The sequence below is a fragment of the Lissotriton vulgaris genome, chromosome 12, assembly GCF_964263255.1.
Source record: "Lissotriton vulgaris chromosome 12, aLisVul1.2, whole genome shotgun sequence".
NCBI classification, from domain to species: domain Eukaryota; kingdom Metazoa; phylum Chordata; class Amphibia; order Caudata; family Salamandridae; genus Lissotriton; species Lissotriton vulgaris.
In genome coordinates, this window is record NC_141700.1 from 811,999,873 (window position 1) to 812,023,074 (window position 23,202).

The 23,202-nt window shown below is 47.0% G+C and overlaps 1 protein-coding gene across 1 annotated transcript in view; it reads left to right on the forward strand.

The window, feature by feature from the left end:
* Positions 1–23,202, forward strand: part of LOC147678858 (uncharacterized) — a 121,333-nt gene that overhangs the window by 68,405 nt on the left and 29,726 nt on the right. Inside the window, exons 5-6 of the mRNA XM_086946291.1 lie at positions 13,944–14,036; positions 16,498–16,713. Coding sequence (XP_086802417.1) covers positions 13,944–14,036; positions 16,498–16,713 — 309 coding nt within the window. The remainder of the gene's footprint in view (positions 1–13,943; positions 14,037–16,497; positions 16,714–23,202) is intronic.

Sequence of the window (23,202 nt, forward strand, 5' to 3'; positions counted from 1 at the left end):
TGTTGAGCAGGATGCGGCTAATGCGGCCAGGTCCAGTGTAGATATAACCCTTAGACAGCTGCGTTTTTTCCATCATTGCTTTGAGTTTCATACCACAGCATCCAGTATTCCCCAACAGCTGTACCGCAAATATCTACTGCAGGAGGAAGTGCAGGCATTGCTTCAGAAAAGGTAATCGCCTGTCTTACCGCACAAGCAGGACAGGGCATTTATTCTATGTACTTTGTGATCCACTAGAAAAATAGAACATTACGGCTGATGCATGACCTCCAGTTGCTAAATCAGTAAATCATTTCAAAGTATTTCAAGATGACAACTCTTCAAGACTTCTTTCCGCTGCTGTGCGTCGGAGACAAAATGGCGAGCCTTGATATCAAGGACGCCGACTTCCACATCCTCGTATATCTGGCCTGCCACCAATATCTCAGGTTTGTGGTAAACGGAAAGCAGTACTGTTAGATTTGGGGGTCTTTAGTTGGCACAGGTAGCTAGTTGTGACAAATAGGGACCCTTGCCTCTAGTCAGGGTAAAGGGGATACACTCCTAAAATAGCCCCTGCTCACCCTCTTGGTAGCTTGGCACGAGCAGACAGGCTTATCTCAGAGGCAGTGTTTAAAGCATTTGTGACCACATACAGTAACACCGTGAAAACACTACAGATGGACACCACACAGTTGTATAATAAAAATAAGTATTCTTTATATAGACCTAATACAAGACCACAAACGACAAAAATCCACAATACTATACTCAAAAGGGTAGTTTTAGCTTAGTTCAGTTTAGTTCTCAAGATGCGACACTTTGCGTCAATGTACCTTACGATGCGTTGCGCTTCCACAACAAGTAATGTTGCAGCGATGGAAATGCGGTAACGTACTGTTGCAAAGAAATAAAGACTTGAAGATCTTCCAAATGCGGCACGCTTTTCCGAGGATGCGAGGAGTCTCGGTTCGATACGTCAGCTGCAGCAGCGACACCCTTGTTCAGCGATGCAACGGCAACAGACTTGGCTGCGGCACTCTTCTCCGATGTTGCGAGAAGCCTCCGCACAATGCGACAACTACAGCGCCGACATTCAAGATGCGACGGCAGCAGCTCCTACGGCGGCGCACTTCTCCGGTGATGCGAGGCGCTTTTCTCGATGCGGTGCAATACGACAGCTACAGCGCTGATATCCACGATGCAACAGCGACGGCGACGCGCTTCTCCCTCGTTGCGAGACTCTTCTCCTGATGCGGTGCAATACGACAGCTATAGCGACGACACCGTCCCTTACAGTTGCGAGGCAGCAGCGACAGCGACACGCTTCCTCTTCGTTGCGAGACGCTTCTCTTGACGCGATGCAATACGACAGCTACAGCTACAGCGCCGACATTCACTATGCGACGGTAGCAGCAGCGACGTCGACAAGCTTCTTCCTCGATGAGTCGCGCTTCCAGCTCCTTGCGACACACAGTCCCTCAAAAAGCCCAAAACAGCAGCAGGCACTTCCAAAGAACTCTGAGGAGCTGAAGTCAGCAGGAGGCAAGCTCTTTTCCAAGCCCTTGGAGATCCTTCACAAGTTGAAAGTAAAGCACACAAAGTTCTTTCTCCTCTCTTTGGCAGTCAGGCAACCACTGCAGGCCAATCCCCTAAGCAGCACTTCAGCTTAGGAATAGTCTCTCCTCAGTTTCTTCAGGTTCCTCTGCTCAGCAGAGGGTTCTTATGTAGTCCAAAAGTGATCTAATTTCATGGTATCAGGGTCCCAATATTTATACCCCAAAATCCTTTGTTCTCTGAGGGGAGAGGGCCCTTTTCCTAGTCCAAACCAGTTCTAGAGCACTCTGTTTACAATACTCCTTCTTTCCTTTCACAGTGCAGGGCAGACACATCAGACGCCCCACAGGAGGTGTAGCCAGCCTTGTGGAAGCCAAGCACAGCCCTGGAGCACTTTGTTAATAGAATTCCTTCTCTTCTTTCAGTCTGCAGGGCAGAGACATCAGCTGCACTCCAGGAGGTGGAGCCAGCATTGTGGAAGGCAGGCACCACCCTATTCAGGTCTCGGGTATAACTCCTCCCTCCCATCTAGATGCAGATCTCTCTATTCACCACTGGGCTGACTCATTCTGTCTCCTGGAATCCCCCCAGCCCTGTCACTCAAACTCCAGACAAGGAATACACAACCTAGCAGAGGCAGGCTTTGGATAGTTAGACAAGAAAATACCTACTTTATAAAAGTGGTATTTTCAAACACAGAATGTCAAAACCAACTTCACTAAAAGATGTATTTTATCATTCCGAGTTCAGGCGTACTAAACTCGAATTTCTACCATGTTCTCTGAGTCAGTTAGGATTATAAGAATGTAACAATCTAACTGCCCATTCTTGCCTATGGAGAATAGGTAGCCTTGCAATAGTGAAAAACGAAAATGGCTGTAAATCACTATTAAGACATGCCACACACACACCAGGGCATGTCCTACCTTATTCTTACAATGCACCCTGCCATTGGGCCTACCAAAGGGGTGTCTGATATGAAGAAAGGGGAAGGTTTAGGAACTGGCAAGTGGGTGCACTTGCCCAGTCAGTATGACAGTACCAGACTGCACACAGGCTCTGCAATGGCAGACCTTAGACACACTTTTACAGGCTGCCTCTGTGGGTGGCTCAACCAGTGCCGCAAGCCCACTAGCAGCATTTGGATTTACAAGTCCCGGGCACTCCTGGTGCACTGTACTAGGGTCTGACAAGTAAACCAAATAGTCAATCATGGAATCACCAATTAATACATTCATTTACTGTAGGGAGCACTTGCACTGTGGCTCTGGACAGCAGTGGCACAGTGCCCAAAGCATCTAACACTAGGAAAACACATGAGGCAACAGCAAAAATGGAAGGGAGACCCACGCCAATGGTGCCAGGTCTAACAATTACCAATTCAAAGTACTACCCTTCTGGGTTTCCACGGCCCCACAAGTGTTCATAAAATATCTGGCAATGCACCTTCGCCACAATGCTAGTCATGTCTTTCCAGACATAGAGGACTGGCTGGTAAAGAGCAACAGCCTAGAGCAGTAACTTGCTAAGACTCAACAAACATTGTGTATCTTCCATTCAAACGGCTTCACAGTCTGTGCCATAACATCTCACCTCTCTCCTGAACAATATAGGCAAAGCCTACTCCAACAATGAGAGAGTGTAATCATTCACAATTTCGCTTTCCCTTTTTTACTCCATGCTGCGTTCTCTGACATTAAGAACGATTATGAAACTGACTGAAAGTATTGCATCTTGTATTGCAATAACGCATAATACTCATCTACACATGAATGAACGAATATAGGCTTTGTACAGCGCGAACTTTGCCCATGGGCATCAAGGCGCTGCGGACAGAGATCAAAATCAAAGTGGTCCATAGTTATCAGGGCTTACAGATTGGGACAGGTAAAAAGCCAGGTCTTCAAGGCCTTACAGAATGAGGAATGAATTTCCAAAGTGGAAATAGGGGGCGGAAGGGAGTTCCACAGGTTAGCTCCGATCAACAAAATAGCCCTCCCCGCACCTAGGTTTCCTAATCCTGGGGACTGTTACCCGGTTCTTGTTGGCAGATCTCAGCTCCTTGCCTGGGATATATCTCCGAAACAATTTTTTGTATGCCTTCTGACCCCTTACTGTGGACAGCTTTGTGAACGAAGCATAGAGCTTTAAACTTAAATCTCTTCCCCAAAGGGAGCCAGTGCAGACTTCTGATGGTGGATGAGATGGAGTGGAGTTTAGGAAGGCCCATCACCAGCCTGGCTGCGGTATTCTGCACAAGTTGAAGTCCGTGTAAGAGCCCCTGATTTATCCCTGCATAAAGGGCATTGCAGTAGTCTAATTTAGACATCACAAGGGCCACAACTGCCTGTTTCCGCGAGGGTAGGTAGAGAAACTGGATAATATTCCTGAGGATCCGCATCATCCTAAAACAGGTGGAGACAGTTCTATTAATTTGTGGGCCCAGGGAAAGGGAAGAGTCAACGATGATGCCTAGATTTTTGGCACTAAGGCAGGGGCATGGGCGGGATTCAAGTGTGTCTGGCCACCAGGCCTCTGACCAGATGTCCTTCTTGTCTACAAAAATTAGGACCTCAGTTTTTCCCCTTTGAGTTTTAGGTAGTTCTCGACAATCCATGAAGCCACCGCCCGCATGCAGTTTTTAAAATTTACTGCTAACGCTGTAACACTCTCAGTGATGGAGATCATAATCTGGGTGTCATCAGCGTAGGATAACACTTCTAGGCCAAAGGACCGTATCACATTGGCAAGCGGGGCTACATAAATATTAAAAAGAGTGGGACTCAATGAGGATCCCTGGGGAACTCCACAGAACAATTCATTAGGGGCGGAAAGAAATTGGCCCATCTTGACTCTTTGTGAGCGGTTCAAGAGGAAAGATAAAAGCAGATTTAGGGCAGAGCCCTCAATCCTTATTTCCCGGAGTCTCCCAACCAATCTAAGTGGGGAAATCGTATCGAAGAATGCCGTCAGGTCCCGCAGGATCAGTAAGGTGGTATGACCAGCATCAACCTTTTGTCGAATATTGTCAAAAACAACAGTTAACGCCATCTCCGTACTGTGTTCACTTCTAAACCCATGCTGCGAGCCATCGAGCAATTGGTATTCCTCCAAATAGGTACTGAGTTGGAGGTTAAGATGATTTTCCAGGATTTTGGCTGGGATGGGTAACAGGGAAATAGGCCAGTAGTTTTTTAATGCAGTCAGGTCCAGAGAGGCCTTTTTAGGGCTCGCGCCCTGCTTTGCAGGGCGCAGCAGTGCTCGTGCAGGCAAGAGCCCTTTTGTCCAAGGTTTGAAAACGGACCCTGAAATCGCACACGCTCGTGCGTGTGCTTTTTCTTTTCAAATTCCGCTATTGGGCTTTGCGTGTGTGTTTTTTTTAAACAGAACACGCAGTAGGCCAAAGGCGGGCGCATTGCTCCGCCCATGGCCTAGTGTTGTCTGTTACGCGCACCAAAGCCCATATGTTTTCAATTATCGTGCCCAGAAACTGGTGCGATAATTGAAAACATATTCCTCACAGTGGCACGCACACACCACTGCCTCTCCTCTAGACGCTGTTTTTTTCTTTCTTACAAGTTAAGCATTTCCAAAAATGTGTTGAAAATAATCATTATTTCTTATTCTCTGCGTGCTTTTAATTTTTTTTCAGCGACCTGCCAGGGGCTTTTTGCAATCCCTGGTGAAGTTACTTACAATTGCTTGAAAAGCTCTTGGGCGTGGCCAAGATGGTAGGCAGCTGAGACGTGTTTCTAGGTCTCTCAGTCTCCTGCCACAGGGCCCTCTCGCTCAGTCTTCCAGCCGTGGTCTACTCACCTGATCTGAGCAGGACCAGCACTGGTATCTAACGGAGCACTTGCGTAGCAGGTTATTTCGGCCTGCCACGCCACAACTGCGATACACTAGTGAAGTTCAGTTGAACTCACAACTTCACAGAATGGCGGCCTGACTGTGCTGGAGTCTGCGGCGGTCGGGACCCTAACTCTGAGCCTTACTACATCATCTGAGGCCACACCCAGACCACTGTTGAGTATCAATCCGAAGTGAACGAGTCGTGCTGCTTATCTAGGTGGGTGGTGCTCTGTCCTGGACATCTAGCGGTACCTCTGGAGCGGCTTTCTGATGGGCTTGCAGCCCTGCTGTTATGGTGCTTTGGTAGTTGCAAAGAAATACATGGCTGAGCAGAGAGGAAGCTGGATCTCGTTGGGCAGCCCTGGGCAGACTTTGATACTGGATCCTTGTTGCACCGCCAGGGCTCCCAGGAAAATAGTCATTGTGGGCCAGAGCGGGCCCTGGCTTTGGAGGTTCTGGGGCTGCAGACCAGGGGCTACTCCTGATCCTTTGATTACTATGCACCCCCCCCCCTGATTGGTTTGGAAGGAAACTAGGCCTGGTTCAGGAGAGACGGGTAATCTGTGTCCCAATACTCAGTGGTGATAGACCCTGCCCCGGGTCCTTGAACGAAAGAGTGGTCGCTCTTCCAGTGGCAGCCCTACGGGCTTTGAAAGGAAGAGAGCTCCGAGGTAAACTGATCTTTTGCGGCAGCTTAAATCCTCCAACCCCCCTCGGACCTCAGATAAGGGCCTCTGCGCTCCATTCTCACACTGCGCTATCAAGGCTTTCCGGAGACTTGTGCCACTATATAGACTGGGCCCTTTCACATTGGATGCTTTATCTCGATACTGTACACTGGGTGGATGGCTTAGGGGACAGGAACCATCAAGGCACTAATTGGCGAAGCTTAACAGCCACGAGGTCCGGAGGCTTGTGGTAAATATTGCCCGGACTGATACTTGGAGAGGTAAAAGTGAGCACCTAAACATTGCCCCCCTGCTCTTCACACTAACAACGATCCTCTTTCAGCTAGCACCTACAGGGGCTGGGGAATTCTCCCTTCCACGGGCCCCATACCTCACTAGCTACAAACTATCCAGGATATCTTTTTCAATGATTTAGCCTATCTTTCTGAGATAAATCCGGCAGGATCGACTGGGGACTTTAACATACAATGATCTTGGGGCTGCCTACGTGGTGAAGTCATCATGGCCACTGGGAAGGGGAACAATAGACCGTGCGCTAAAGAACATGCTCATTAGAACCCCAGGATCCCAATTAGAAGGCACCGCCCTTGACCTTGGGAACAGAACTCACACAGAGTTCTGTGGGACCAGATGCTCCAGTTCCTTGCTCCTTTAACGAGGCAGTATTTGCCTCTCTGCATGATGATCTCCAGACTGTAAAAAACAAGCATTTGCAATGCAATAGGTCTCGCATTATTAAAGTTTGAGCTATTGCCATTGCTAAATAATGCAACACCAATAGCTCAAACTTTAATAATGCAAGACCTATTGCATTGCAAATGCTTGTTTAAAAGAGTTTTACCACCGCCATTTCCCATACGGTGGGAAATTGGCCAGAGGTAATGACGGTATTAAGGATGGTAGTCAAAGGTGGAGCAATGGCCTCCTGTCCCAATTTCAGGATCTTAAAGGGACAGGGCTCGAGGGGAGACCCTAATCTGATTCCACCTAGCATCTGCTCAGTATCCTCTTGGAGTATAGGAGGAAAGGAGTGCAGGCGGCAATCCTTCAGAGGTGCTACCAGAGGAACCAATAGAGGATCTAGCTCAGATCCTCCAGAGTTGGACTTCTCCAGGGAGGAGTATATGTCCTTAATTTTGGCATAGAAGAAACAACCCATTTTATCACAGAGGTCCTGAGAAACCTCTGTATTAACAGGGGCAGTGGGAGTTACAAGGGAGTTGATCAGGGTGAAAAGTTTACTGGGGGATCTGATGGATTCCGTCATCTTGGAGTAATAAGTGACCTTTTCCTCTTTAATGGCCTGCTTATATTCCTTCAGCCTAAGTTTGTGTAGGTCCCTTTCGACTGTGGTAGGCTCGCTGCACCACTTTCTTTCCTGATGTCGACAGACCTGTCTGAACTTTCTCAGCCTCTCGGAGAACCATGGCGCCGAAGGGTGCTTTCTGGCCACATAGTGCTTTTTGAGAGGGACAAGAGAGCCCAATGTCGCCGACAGCCAGTTGGAGAAATCGCCATAAATGGAATTGTCATCCAAATGATGGAGGCAGCAGTAATTGCTGAGTTTAGCAAGAGGATCCTCCTTACTGACACGTCTGAGCTTTCTCTTCAACTCCACCCTGTTCTTAAAATTAGGGTCTAGGTGAGTTACTGGCATATTCATATACAGGCACATGAGTAAACCGTCTCTACTGAAGTCATGTCAGAACAGTCCACTCATAACTGCTCAAATAGCGCCATGAAACCTTGGTCAAAGTGCGCTTTACAAATAGGTTATAACATAACATAACATTCATGAGGAATGGGACGGCAAAATGATCAGACCAGGAGATTGGAATGGGATCATTCACCTCTATCAAAGGATCATTAGAAAATATCCCATCAAAAATGTGTCCTGCAGTATGCGTTTGGCTCCTCACCAGCTGAGGGAATCCATAATTTCCGAGAAAGCCTGCATTTCAGGGCACAGCGTTTTCTCCAAATGGAAATTAAAGTGACCCAAAAGCGTTAGATTTGATCTAGCCAGATAGGGCTCCATTGGATTACTGAAATTCTGAGTGAACAATGATCTGGGTCTGGGAGGCCGATAGGTAACAAGTCCAACAAAATTTCGGTGGGTAGGACCTTCAAGGAGAAATAGAGGGCCTTGTAGGGATCCGAGGGAGAAGTGAGGGACTTGGTGAAGCACGAATAGATGTCTTTGTACATATCTCCTAAACCCCCCCTACCCTTCCTTCCCTTACGAGTCTAGACAGAACATACCCGGTGGGAGTGGCCTCCACTAAATCTGGGCCTGAGCAGTCTCTAGACCAGGTTTCAGTAATGAAGACTCAATCGGGCTTTCGCAGGGACACAAAGTCATTAAATTCTGTAGTGTGTTTGATCAGGGATCTAGTATTAAGCAGGTATCCCTTAAAGGAATGTTTTTAAAACAAGGGATGGGACTGACAGCTATCCTCAAGGGAATTGCTGGCTGCACCCAGCAAGATGGCTGTCTCACAGTTGGCACACTCATACCTCTGACAACCAGCTGGGGGTTCAAAGTTCAAAGGTCTACAATACGAGCCCTCCTGTGATTGAAGCTACAGGAGCAGTTCCCTGGAGTAAACCAGGAGCTTACTAGAGTTAGAAATAAGTTGGCCAGAATCTCTGGCACAAGGTGCAAACTTTTTGCAGACGTGCTTGCCATTGGCAAGCCTTCATCACGCCGGCGGTGTGCCCGCTGCGTGAATCCATTGCGGGTCCAGCCCGGCATCCGATTAAATTGCTGGGACCGGGAGAAGCTAGAGCGCCGCCCGTAGAGCTGCCGCAGGAAGTGGAGGGGAGGAGAAAAAGTGAAAGACTCACTTCTCTCCACACAATAGGCAAGCCGTGGTGGACTGGGGAAGGAGCCCAAAACCCTCTGCAACCCCCAAACAAGTGAGCAGCAGTAAAAGATTCCCCAATAAAATGCGGTAAGAGTCAAGAATCAATAACATTTTAAGAACATTCCCCACAAAGCACACAGTACATTTCTTAAAAACCTTTACATGTGTGCCTTATAAAACCGTGGTCTCAAGTGACTAGTCAGTAAAAGGATCTAGGATTGGTGGAGCCCAGGATTCAGTATTATTATAGCAATAAGAACTTGTTATTAGGCAGATCATTCTTTGACCTCCCAGACCCCTTCCCCTGGGCCCCGCACCCAACACCCTAGCCTCAGGGGACTCCCTCGTAGAATGGGGAGAACTCTTTGGCCACCTCGCAACCCAGAGCCAGTGGTCTTCTCTGCCACTGAGGGCCTGATTCAGAGTGTGGCACAGAGTAGTACTCCATCGCAAACGCAGCAGAGTACCCTGCCTGCTAAGCCCTCCTGCCTTATTTAGAGTCCGGCAGACCATCAGCTTTCTGTTAGCGGAGCTCTATTGGCTCCATCTACAGAAAACCTTCTGTGATGGAGAAGGGTCTCTTAGAGGAAGGATTTTACACACCTACCCTCTTCAGGGTTAATTTTGTAATGTCTTTTTAGGTCGAGCCTAGCGCAGCACGCATGCACTGCTCAATGGGAGACTTCTTGTGAGCACTACAAATTTCTCCGTGTGGGTGTGACTCCGCCCACACATTTGATTGGCCTTTGCGTGTAGCTTTTAATAAAGAAAGCACGCAAATAGCCAAAGGCGGTGCATGTTCCAATGCGGCGCGCAGGGTGCAGCCGCATTCCTTGTTGCATCGTGGATCAGGTTATTAAATAAACACGGCGCTTTCACTTTCCCGGCTGCACTTGTGTTTTTTCTTCTCTGCTCATGTGGCGGGAATGTGGTGTTTTTGCGCTTTTGGGGTGAAACACGCTTGACGCTCAGCTGACAGAAGGTAGCGTGTTATGAGTCTGTAAACAAATTTTGTTGGATACCGCCCGCCTTTTAACTACACGTCGCTTTCATTTTCACCAATGCGGTTTTTATTATTATTTTGATTTGTAGGCAGTGCGCCTTTTAACTACAAGCCTGCTTTCATTTTAAAATCCTGGGTTTCATTATTTTAATTTCGAGGCCGCGTGCCTTTTAACCACAAGCCCACTTGTTTGTATCATACACCCGCTATTCTAAGTAGGGACTGCTGGAACCAGTCAACACAGATGCAAAGAAAGTGCATTAGGCCCTAGCAATCCAATCTACATAGGACAATTTGATTTCTGAATGTCTCTTTGAGCTTCCCCCTCGCCCCCTGACCCCTCAGAATCCAGGACCTCCCGTGTTGATTTAAAAACAGCATTTTCAACCTTCAAAGTGTCCTGTTGCGATAGGAATGACACTGCGCCACAGGATTCTGCCGCTGTCGCAGGCATTCTCGCACGTCACATCCGCTCCTTTGAAGGCGGAATATCTTCTCTGGAACCGTCACAACTAGAGCTTTCAAGCTGCTCGCATGGCCAGTGCAGCAGGACAAACGCACATTCACTGCCTTCTGTTTCCCTGGCATCGGACCCGCCGGCAAAACTGCTCCGGACTCAAACCCCCCTCTTAACAGTATAATTTGCCTCATCTAATTCCCTTTGTCACATGTCATACCAATAAAGAACCTGGCTGGCGTTCTAACACTCATCGAAACCAACTTAAAGGGGCACAATTTCAGACCACATGGAAATATACAAAACATTGAAGTGTAAGAAAAAAAACAAGTTCGAAAAATACACTCTGCTTTCAAGGACGACTTATATATGCCCGAAAACTACTAGCACATGCCAAAAAATAATCCATTGCCCAGTAGAGATGCCCAGGGCAGCATGCATGCTGCAGGAAATAGAAATATGAAACCACTTGAATTAAAAGAAGTAAATGCATACCAGCAATCTGAAACTTTTGTGATTCTGGCATGTCCGAATCACAGCTACGGCTAAATTGAGGCACTGCATTTACAAAGTAAATAAAAAGCAGAAGCTTTACATACATACACAGATTGAAATAATGACATACGCTGACATACAGGAATCTTTGCACACAGACCTACAACTTGCAGGTCCCTTACTGTACACTGATAAAAAGATAACAGGATTTATGTACAAGTTGCAATAAACACACAAACTGATGTACATAAGCCAAATAAACAGAGCCTCATACACAGTGACGTGTATCCATGCACACATGACCGATAAACATTATAAGTTGCTTTCACGTAGCACTAAATGCCACATGTCAGACTTTTCTAAGTTCTATAAATAACAGGTGTTACTAATAGCGAATATATGGTATACAATGTTCCCCTTGGAAGGATGGAAGGGTCAATCTGCCATGCCAAGACTCCACCTTAAAGTCTCCACAACACCACATTTGCCAGTTGTGAATGTTCAGCTCACTGAGCTATCCTTTTTGCAATAAAGGGCCACGCATGCAGAGGTCCGACATACAGGCAAAGAACAAGAGCCAAGGGAAACCCTAAACACTGGGAACCAGGGTAATCTAGCATAAGCAGAAACAACGGTTCCTGTGGGAAATTGTACCAATTTGTAATAATGTTTATGTGCAAAATTGCAATAGGCTAGGTTAAGTTGGTGCTGATAGGAGAGGAATTTATATACACCACATTTGCTAGTTGTCACAATCAATATTTATATATAAAGAAAATATATACATTTTCAAAAAGCAAAGCAATAGTGCGTAGTGTTCCCAGGGAACATGGAACCTCAAAAATTGGTGACATATTTGTGATGTGCACAAATCGTTTCCAATATTTCATAAAGTCGACCATATTCAATTATACAGAACAGAGGCAGCATCTTTGTACAATAAAAAGGCGCTGGTTAATGGTTTGCTTTAGTTTTTGTCAACGACGTTTCAACCCTATCTGCAGTAAAGGGTCTCTTCAGGACCTAAAGATGTAGCGATATCTTAGGCAGTAGTTGCGCGGCCGCGTGTTGTGTGTGTCACAAGGTAGTGAGAGGAAAAGAAGGATGTACTCACATGGGACCCAGCCGGGCACCCACTGTGAGGGAAGGGGGTCTGCAACAAGGATGCCACAGTTGATGAATCTAAGGATGTGTGGGAAGTATTTCAAGGAGTACAGTGATCCGTGCAGTCCTGGTGGATCTCGGGAATGGGATGGAAGGCACAGGGAGTGCAGTTGCTTCAACTTGCGGTAAAATGACTAATTTTCAAATGACTGAATAATACAGTCTTGCCGGCCCGTTTTCCTTTGGAACAGTGTTCACCGAGATTCTGGTGCGCGTGCAGCCACTACACCCACATGTAGAGCCACGTCTGTCTGTCTACACTGGCCGATTTACCTGAAAAATAAAAATAAACATCCAGAAGGCACATAGTGGGTCCACATTGGAGTTATAACGGACGAACCTACGTACATAGGGCAGTTGAGTTGCTTCGGAAATTTAAGCTTATTCATTAGGCCCTCTGCAAAGGAAATCTCGTTGGATGTGAGGACTGATGTGTAGAGTATCAACGTCAGTTGAATCTGGGGCTCACATCGGTAGAATCACGGGGTGATGGAACACTTCAGCCTCCACACCTGTTCAATGTTTACCTTCTAGGAATGACTTGCGCCTCGACCAGAAGGTTGTCAGTGTGTTGTACATTAGAACAAAGAACAAGCAAGAACATGTAGCAGGTAAACTGTCAAACAAGAGCCATAAAAATGTAACAGCAGTATCTCCAAAAGGATGAAGCGAAACCCATCAGAGATTAGCACATTTTGATTAATGAAACCTTGGTGGAAGTTGTTTAGGTAAACTCTCTGTGGTATAACAGAAATGATTCCAGGTGTACCAAGTACAGACTATCCAGTCATTGACTTTCAAATGAATATCGGGTGTGAAAATCTAATAGGTCTAATTTCAGCAAACAGATGTTCACACACCCACACAACTACTCACACACTCTTGGAGCCACTCACACCACCCACTCACAGACCCACAAAACTACTACCACGCCCACTCACAGACCCATACAGATACTCACACACGCACTTGCACATCCACTCTATATCCAAATGAAAGGTTGTCCCAAAAAGAGCGGAGCAGTCTTGGTGATTTTACCCTGAACATTGACCCACTGAGGTAATTTTATTAAGTGTATGCAGAAAAACGAGACCTGCTCGGAGAGCAATACCTACCGTTAAAACTTCAGGAACCATAAGGCTAAGTGGGCCACACCCACGGAGGCGATGAAACACTTGATAAAGAGGGAAATAAAGAGTGTCTCACTGTGACAACACGCCATTGAAAAAGGGAGACTTATACCCGAAACGCGTCTGGCATCATTCCTGGTGTTCCGGTTTCATTGTGAAGGCTGCTGCTGCAAGTAAATTCATGAAAGAGAAAAATTACCTGTGTTGGCTCTCTGTTTGGGACAACCTTTCATTTGGATGTGTACATATACATATATTGTTGCTGTGGGAATCTTTGTTTGTAGATATTGTTCCTGTGTGAATGTTTATTTGTAAATATTGCTCCTGTGCATATATATGATGTCAATATTGCTGCTACACAAATGTTTTTATGGAAATGCTGCATGCACTGAGCAGTGTTCATTCCTCTTCTTATTCATCACAATGATGAATGTAAACTGTATTAGGCCCGTTTAAACTATCCATTATCGAAATGCTGTAGCAACTGATTACTTTGTAAAAAAAAGTCTGCCTATGTTAAGCTCTCAGACCCCCGAGAGTCTTGTTCACACTATTCAAAACTGCAGACACACATAAATAAAATTACATATAAAAATCTCTGAGATGAGAAACTTTTATATCCTGCACCATGTCTTGGAAATAACACTGTTTACAACTGTAATGTTGTAGTCTATAAACGTCACAATTTTGACACTTTCTCAAGTGCTGAACTGTTAACTTATTGTACGTGATTTTGCTTTCTTAATACAGGTGTTTGTTTGAGAAAAGAAGAGGAACCATTTTCAAATTTTATTGATCATTCTGGGCACGAAGTCAAAAAAGGCAGCAGGGACATCACCTCAGGTGCGTTACTAATGGCTCTGTGATTTCTCAGTGCTGGTATTGGATTAGCGTAGACCATCCTCTTGAAATAGATTGGATGACAAGAGACATTTGTGTGGTGTGAAGTAGGATGAGGAGAGGCCTCTTCTTGGCCGAGGGTAAGCCGGACGGAGACCACCTCGGAATACAAGGGAGGATGATGAGCAACCTTCTTCTTGACTTGGTTGGGTAATGAGAGGTTGCTTCATGGTTGGTGTTTGAATGGGGGTGGATTTGTCCTTATCTGGGGATGGATAAGGAGAGATTTCACCGTGATTAACCCTGGGCGTAGTTCGCGTAGTAGCATCACACATAGCTACTCGAACTGCTTAGTGCACCGAGCAAAATGCTGTTCGCACTGATTGCAGTGCCTGATGCTTGTCCGCACTGTGCAATCAGTGCAAACCGCATCTTGCACAGTGCAAGCAGTCGTTTTTTGCCGCTCTAGTAGATTTTTACTTGAGCGGCAGCTTTCTCAACGCAGACTGGTAGTTTCTCATTGCGAGCGGTCGCGAGCATACGCAACCACTCACAATGAGAAACCTGACCTCCCTGCGTTGAGAATCTCGCAGGGAGGTTTATTTTCCATGCTCGCGATTGGCAACTTGATGTTGCTGATCGAGAGCGAGGAAAAAGTCTTGCCGGGATGTCATTTTTGTCGCTCGCGGCCGCCAACTTGACGTTGAGGAACGCGAGCAAGCAAATAATTACAGCTACGCGTGTTTGCACTGTGCTTCGTGCAATTCGCAAAGTAGCGCAGTACTTCACACAGGGTTAACTGTGATCTGGAACCTGAGATAGGATGAAGAGAGACATTGCCATGATCTAGGATTCACGATTGGATAAGGAGAGACCATGCCATGATTAATGCTGGGCGTAGTGGGCGTAGTGGGGCTTCGCGGAGCTACGTGAAGTGGGCGAGAAACTACGCCCACCTCCGCACTCCGCGTAGCCCCACTACGCACCGCAGGCCTCCCGCCCTCCCTAAATACTTTAATTTAAATGTTAGAAAGAATTAAAAGGCACTTACCTTGCCCGCCGCTGCCCGCTGCGTCTCCGGGGCTCCCTCTCTTCATCGCCGTCGTCTTGGGTACTAATGCGCATGCGCGGGCGGCCACGTATGCGCATTTCTCGTGAAGAGACCACACCATAATCTAAGATAAGATGAGAAGAGGCCACACCATATTCTAAGATAAGATGAGAAGAGACACAACCAAGATCTAACATAAAATGAGGAAAGATCTCACCATGATCTGGAACAAGATGAGGAGAGACCTTGCCGTGATCTGAGAGATGATGATGGGAAACCTCACCGTTATGTAGGATAGGATAAAGCGAGACTGTGCCATGAACTTGGATCCTAGACTGCATGAGAGACTTTACCGTAATATGGGATTTGATTGAGGCGAGACCTTGCTGTGTTCTTGGATCTGAGATATGATGAGGAGCGACCTTGTCATGATCTGGGATGTAATGAAGAGAGACCTTGCCATTATCTAAGATAGTATTAGGGGCCTCCTCACCATGATCTGGGTTAGGATGAAGAGATACCATGTCATGATCTGGGGTCTTGGACAGAATGAGAAGAGGTCTTACTGGGATCTCGAAACTAAGATAGGATGAGGAGAGACCTCCCCATGATATGGGATGGGTTGGGAGAGACCTCCCCATGATATGGGATGGGTTGGGAGAGACCTCCCCATGATATGCTTCTCCTGTAACGCATGTGCAGTCAGTTAGTGATCGCTTCTCAGCAGGTGACTGACATTTCAGTGCTTGCATTGCTTGGGTTCAGATAGGAAATGAGATCTCCTGAGACGCGATGTTTGAGACACCTTTGAACTATTTTACTGCTAGAAGGGGACAAAGAAGAGCCTTTGCTTTGTGGTCCTCCGCTCTTGGAAGCTGCCTTTCTGTTGGTGAAATATTACATTTTCATAAGTTCCTTTACTTAGATAGCACTTTGATGGACACTAGAGATGCTTATTCGATTTAATATTTACTTCTTTGCCACTGCTTGAAAAGCTCCTATGTCATTAAGATATGTGACTCTCTGATCAGCCTTAACTGCTTCCTACCTTACTTCCCACCTTACTTCCCACCATCCCCGCGGGTTCCTTGTAAGTGCCCAAAAGCAGGCTTGTTTTAGCTATATATAACGTCTAATAAATGCATATTATTTTTAGCCCCTACATCGTAAGAAGACTGCTGATGGGTCTGGGACAGCCAGCTGGTGGTTCACGTAAAATGTAAATTCTTATAAATAAAGTTTTGTTTTCCCTATAATGTAAGAACGCATGTGATTGGTGTGATTAAGGGAATGAATATATCTCTGACTGTAACCTCAGAAACAGCCTTTTTAGTATTTTCACATGCCGTGGAATGTTGTATAACCAGTATATTTACGTTGTAACATATTTTAATGTGTTCACTTATATTACAGGAAATGAGCTAGATTCATCCTCTATAAAATGTGAAGCTAAGACATACTCCATCAGGAACCAGGAAGCTAAGAGAGAGGAGATTTACTCCATCAAGCACCAGAATGCTAACAGAGACGCGATCTACTCTGTCGTGCATCAGGACATTGAAAGAGACGCAATCTACTGCATTGAGCTCGAGGACTCTGAACGGGAGGAAAGCCTGTACAATTCCTCAGGTGAGTAAACTGTACTTCGCTTCTTGAAATCAGAAGTGACACATTTACAATAATTTGCTTCGCAGGCTTAAGGAATGAAAGGATCTATGTTTTTTCTGGTATCTTTGTACGCACTCAAGTCATCCTCTCTTCCCTTTGCTTAGCTGCAACTTCTCTGATTAACGTCACATATTTCCATGATCAAGAGGATCCCGTGCCCTCGCTCTTGTTTCTTTGCATGGGCAGTGTTGTGGAGGCTACCAAACTAACCCTCCCTCAGTGCCAGCCCCCTGACTCAGACTCAAGACCCGGAATGCGTAAATAAAGTGCCATTAATCCGAATTTTTAGGTCTCACTTAGCTTTGCAGTACATGCGCTGCTCGCTCGGCGAGAGATAATGTGGATGAGGGGTTTTCAGAAGGGGACTCGAAGCCCCGCTCTTCATTTTCATTGGCTTGCGTCATCGTTTATGCTAAACGGTCGCCTGCCATTGGAAATGGGGTATTTTTGTTGCCACCCTTTCGTCCGGCCCATCCAGCCTGGCTCATCTGCTTTGCGGCTGTCGCATAGCGATGTCTTATCTTTAGGAGGACATCTGTTTTCACTCAGCCACATGTTTATTTTTGCATCGCGCTTTCACTTAACCCCTTCGATGCTCATGACGAGCTCAGCTCGTCATGAGGCACAGTGGAGCTGTGCTGATGACGAGCTGAGCTCGTCATGAACAATGGAAATGAGCCTCATGCAGCACAGGAGGGGAAAATGCACAGCAGCGATGTGGTTAAAGTGAAAGTGAAGGCGCAATGCAAATATAAACAAGTGGCTGAGTGAAAACAGATGGCGAGCGCTTGTTGCCTCCAGTCCGTACTTCCAGCGGGTAGAGGCAGAACAGTGGGAATCGGCACGCTTTTGCCTCAGGCAAACACCTGGAGGGCAGGCTCGGTAAGGGGGCCCAGTAACAGGAGACCCCCGGAGACTTTCCACTTGTTACTGTGAGGATACGGCCCAGCGGCACAGGGCACGCCCAAGTCTACATTCACCTCTTCCAGGAAAAGAAATGGACTCGGGACTTCGGGCTTGAAACTAGAACACCAGCTTTTATTCTACTAACCCGGGTTAGGACAGTCCCCTGGAATACACAAAACTGATCTGCTGAGACTGCCACTTCAATCCGTGGTGTACACTCTCTTATACCCAAAGCTCTGCCTCTCCCGCCTTTGATGTCCGGGCAAAAGAGTCTTTGAAACAGGATGGAGGAAGCAACAACTGTTTGAAGTCGTCGTATTCCCAGGCCGTAAAGAGCTATATTCCGCTGTTCTCAAGGAGGAGGTTTTAAGTCCGCACAGGAAGGGTGTTTGATGATCCTGTTCATAGCTTTCAGCTGTTGTCGAAGGCAGATGTGTGTACCCGAGAGCAGAGTGTGGGAAACAGTTCAGGGCCACCTTCCCGGGTCGGCTCGGTGGCAAATGTCATGGAGGGGGTTCTTGTGTGTACAGCTGTGCCTGAGGTGGGGAGGATGCAGAATCGGCAGGATTTGTACATTCAAGGGCAATGTTTGTGAAAACTTTTCAAGATGGCGGCATGATAGTCATGTTAGCAATTTTCCACAGTCCTTCAGTCCTTCCTTTTGCCATTGAATGGCAAACCCTAGAGGCGTATCTGCATGAGTTCATGGATCTCTTGTTGTTGTTGTTGTTTCTTTTCTTTTCGCTTGTGATTGTTGACCGGTGTGGGGGTTAGACACACGGTAGAGATTCCACAGAGTGCTGGCCCACACTGCATACAGAGGCAGCATGAGAGTAGAGCAACGAGGATGGCTCCGATAACAGTCATTATTCTCCAGCCCCAGCTTGTGATCAGCCCCCATACCCAGCCAGTTAAGGACCAACTTCTGTCTTCTGTGTGGATGGATTCAGTGATTTTATGCAGTCTCTGAATGGCCTGGTACACTGTTGGCGCGGTGTCTGGAATATATACACGGTACAAAAGGGGGTGGTGATGGACAGAGAATCTGAATCAATCAAACACTCACTCCCAGTCAAAAGATCTAGGTTTAATCCATCACCGTTCTTTAGCCAACTCTGCCACCCCAGTTCAGACATGGCTATATGCAAATCAGTCTGACCCTGTGCCTCATGGGAACAGTCCAGCCCGAACTGCCAAGCCATGTCTTCCCTGGACCGGAAACAAGCTTCCGAGGACCGGATGATGTCTAGGACCATGCGGTGCTGATGCGTCATGAGGCGGTCCGCTTGGACCTCTGCTGTGATATTGCTGTTTTGTTGAGAAAGGAATGAGTCCCTTGAAGAAGTCGCCTGCTATTTGGCCAGTAGTGCTTTCGGAGTTCAGAGTGTCTCTTCTCTTTCGTGTTTTGAATCCCACCTGATGGTGGGTAGCTGTGGCGGTATACGTTGGTGGGAGGAGGAAGGCAATGTAACAAGTCCCTCTGAAGTTGGCTGGGAGCCAAGTATGCGCTTTGTCACCGCAGACAAAGTAGGTGCCTTGAGCTGCCACCAGTGGCGGAGATGCGGCTTCAGAGAAGGCATATGTGTTGTCGCATATGCTGGTGCCCAGTTGGGTTTTGCTGTTTCCGCCTTTTCCTTGGAGGCATAGATTTCCTTTATGTGGCACAACCCAGACATCCGGTGGTGGCTTTCTGTTAGGTTCTCTTTCTTTGAAGCTGGCCACATAGTAGGTCAAGTTCCATCGTTCATATTTTTCGTTTTCGTCTGGAGTTCCGGTGTTATTGTTTTTGAGATAGTCCATCATTGCCATGACTCTGTTTATTATTGCTCTTCTCTGAGGCCCAAACGGAGTGTCAGGGGCCTGGATTGGAGTGCTCAGATATGCACCGGCGAATATGTTGTAGAGGGCCCATGTGGACCCGTTTTCTGAGAATGGCAGGGGAAGGAAGGGCGTTCCCCGTTTGGTGGAATGCGGTATCAAGCCGCACACCCAGTGGTTGGTAACGTTCATGACGAGCTGGTGTTGGTGTAACATTTGGAGGAATGTGTTGTTCACATATTCTCGTCTGTGGCCCTCATGTGGTGGCATTGTGGCATGCTCATGTTCTGACAGATCTTTGGGTACTGGTTTTGGCAGAATGTCATGTAGTACCCATCCGTTGGCAGTCAGTGCCATACAGACGACCAGTAGCAAGCCCAGACATACAGTGAACCTCCCATGTAGCACCTTACAGTACTTTTCCTTTTTCTTCTCTCGCTGTTCTGTTACTTGTGCTTCGTTGTTTCCGTTCATCCTGTATCTGAGTCGTGACTGAGTACGATCGCCTCAGTGGTCAGGTCAGCGATGTCAGGCACTTGTTAGAGGACGACACGTAGTATGTCCCACTGTATTTTCTTGGCTATAAGTTGTATTTTTCTTTGCCTGGGGTGGTGTGATCATCGAACAATTGTTTGTTTCTTGTGTGAGGAGGTATGGCCTCAAATAGTGTATTGTCCGTTTCTCTTTGCGTCTCTGTGTCCTTTGGTTATGTGTCACTGAAGGGTATGGGTCCTGGAGCTGTCTCGTTGTCTTGGTCAGGCAAGTCGTTATTCCCCCATTTGACCATGGGGCAATGGCAGAGGTACACGCCTACAATGGGTTGCGTGGATCCAATTCTTTCGACCCTCGACCTTGACAGCGGTCCTCGTAGCCAGTAGCACCTGCTGCGGTTCTTTCCAGCGGGGCTCGAGGCTCTTCTTCCTCTGGAAGTTCCGGGTCGGCACCCAATCGCCCGCCGTATGATGTGTCCTTCAGGAATCTGGGGAAGGACGTATTTTACCTGTGTATGGATAGACCAAAAACTGTCAGTGAGCTGTTTCGGGTATTTATTTATTTAGTGTGTTTTATATAGCGCACAGCTACCCCAACAGGGTGTCCCGGCGATCCTGTGCATTCTTAAGCTGAACTAGAATTTTTAGAGAGGGGATTAACAGAAGAGGAAAGTTTTTAAGGCTTTCCGAAAGGGGAGTTCTTCCTGGATCATCCGGATGGAAATTGGTAGCTTGTTCCAGAGGGCAGAGGCACATACTTGAAAGGTTTTTCCGCCAGAGCGGGTTTTTTTAATTCTGGGAGTAGTGAGAAGATTTTTTGAGGAAGAGCGAAGAAGCCTGGTATTGCTGTAGGGGGAGAGGCATGTGGAAAGATAAGGAGAGCCCTTTCCCCTTACTGCACGATGGGCCAGTACTAGTGCTTTAAATTCTGCCCTTTTTTGTATGGGCAGCCAATGTAGTCTACGGCCGTGGGGCGAGATGTGCTCACGTAAGGGGATGCCACTCACCAACCGTACTGCAGCGTTCTGGACTGTCTGGAGTGGATGGCAAAGACCTGCTGTCAGTCCAGTGTATAGGCCATTGGCGTAGTCCAGATGGGAGGTAATCAGTGCTTGGACTATAGTCTTCCTGGTGTTGTTGGGTAAGAAGTTTTATTTATTTTCTTTTCTTTTTATTTTCAAAGTTTTATATAGCGTGGACAAGATCTTTGCAGATATCGGAGCGCTTCACAGTAAACACGGGGTAAGGGAAACAAGCGGGAGAATTAAGCACACTTGTGGGTACAAGATAGTAATGGGTAGTGGGTGGGTAGCAAACTAGGATGGTAACCAGATAAACAACTTGTGAACGAATAGACAATAAGATAGACCGGCAAAAGCAAACTTTTGGGTACAGGATAGTAGCGGGTATTAGGTGTCTAACAAACTAGAGTCAAAATCTGATAAACAATTTCGTACAATAGACAATCAGAATAAGCAATAATACAAAGTCTGTGCACAGTCTTCGGTACAACCAAAAAAGTGTTCAAGTGCAACTAGCCATAAGGATGGCTTTTGCTTCTTTCTTAAAGAGTGCAGTGGAGGAGATAACCTGGTTTCGGGAGGGAGGGCATTCCAAATCCTGGGTGCCATTCCTGAGAAGGAGTGCTTGTAAGTTTTTTCCTTCCGAAATCTTCGAGGTTTCAGGAGGAGATTCTTTGTGCTTCTGTTTCTCGAGCCTCCTGATAAAGTCAGCTTTTGAGTGAGGTAGCTGGGAGACTTGTGGTGTATAGCCATGTGTGTCATACAGGCAATTTTCAGCTGTATTCTGGCTTCAAAAGGGAGCCAGTTCAGGGATTTTAAGTCAGGGGAAATATGCGAGTGTTTCCTAGAACCAGTGATAAGTCTCGCTGCAGCGTTCAAGGAGGCTCTTAGGGGTGCTGTTGTTGATAGGGGGAGACCGCTGAGAGCCACGATTCCGTAGTCTATGCGTGGGATGACTAGGGCTTGAACTGCAGTTTGGAAGTCCTTAGCTGGGAGGAAGGGTTTAAGTTTCCTCAGAGTGTTGATTTGGAAGTTAGCTCCCCTAGTTGCTTTGTTGATATGCTGCTGCATGTTGAGGTTGGCGTCAAGAGTGATGCCTAATGATTTCACGGAGTCCACGATGGTGGGTTGGACATTGAATGCAGTTAGGTGCTTAAGCCAGGTTTGAGTGGTGGAGATTTTCGCCGGAGGTGAGATTAGAAGGAACTCAGTTTTCAGAGCATTTAGTTTGAGATGATTATCGGCCAACCATGATTGGGTGTTTTTGAGCGTAGAGTTCAGAAGTTTGATGTCTTCCGGGATTGTAGTTTGAGGTAGAGTTGAGTGTCTTCGGCGTACATATGAAAGTGTACATTAGATGCTTGGAGCAAGGTGGTGAGTGGTTCCATGACTAGGTTGAACATAGTGGGGGATAGTGAAGATCCTTGAGGGACGCCCAATGAGACCGGCACAGCTGGGGATAGCACGTTGTTGACCTTGAACTTCTGAGACCGGTGATGTAGGAAGGAAGTGAACTATTTGAGGACAGTTCCCGATAGACCCATTCTGGTGTTTAGCAGCTCAAGTAGGTTCTCATGTTTGACGGTGTCAAATGCTGAGGAGAGATCAAGTAGGATGAGGAGGCAGGAGTCATTGCGGTCTAGGATTTGGAGGGAGTCGTCAATTATCGGTGTCATGGCCGTTTCCGTACTGTGTCCGGAGAAGCCCTGGTTTGGTTCGAGTCTTTTTTATCGGACAGAACCTTCCAGGTCTTTGACGGCACATCCGTATCATCAAGTAGGCCTTTAGGGTGCGGAGTTCCGCAGGGCTCATCCTTGAGCCCTACGCTCTTCAACGCATACATGAGGCCGCTGGCTGGGATTGTTCGTCCGCATGGTGTCAGTATCATCTCCTATGCGGACGACACCCAGCTGGTGGTCTCCCTTGCACAGAAAAGCGGTCTCCAACCTCCGCCCAATCTAGCGGCCTGCCTGGAAGATGTAAAGAGCTGGATGATGAGCTCATGTCTGAAGCTCAATGATGACAAAACTGAGCTCATGCTCCTGGGCCCGGCGGCCCCTTCCACCTTGGAGCTGATATGGCCCATAAGCATGGGTACGGCCCCACCCCCCAGAGACAATATCAAAAGTCTGGGAGTATGGCTCGATAAATCGCTGAGCCTTAATACACAGGCCACCAAAGTGTCGGCCATCTGTTTCGGCCTTCTTAGGGTG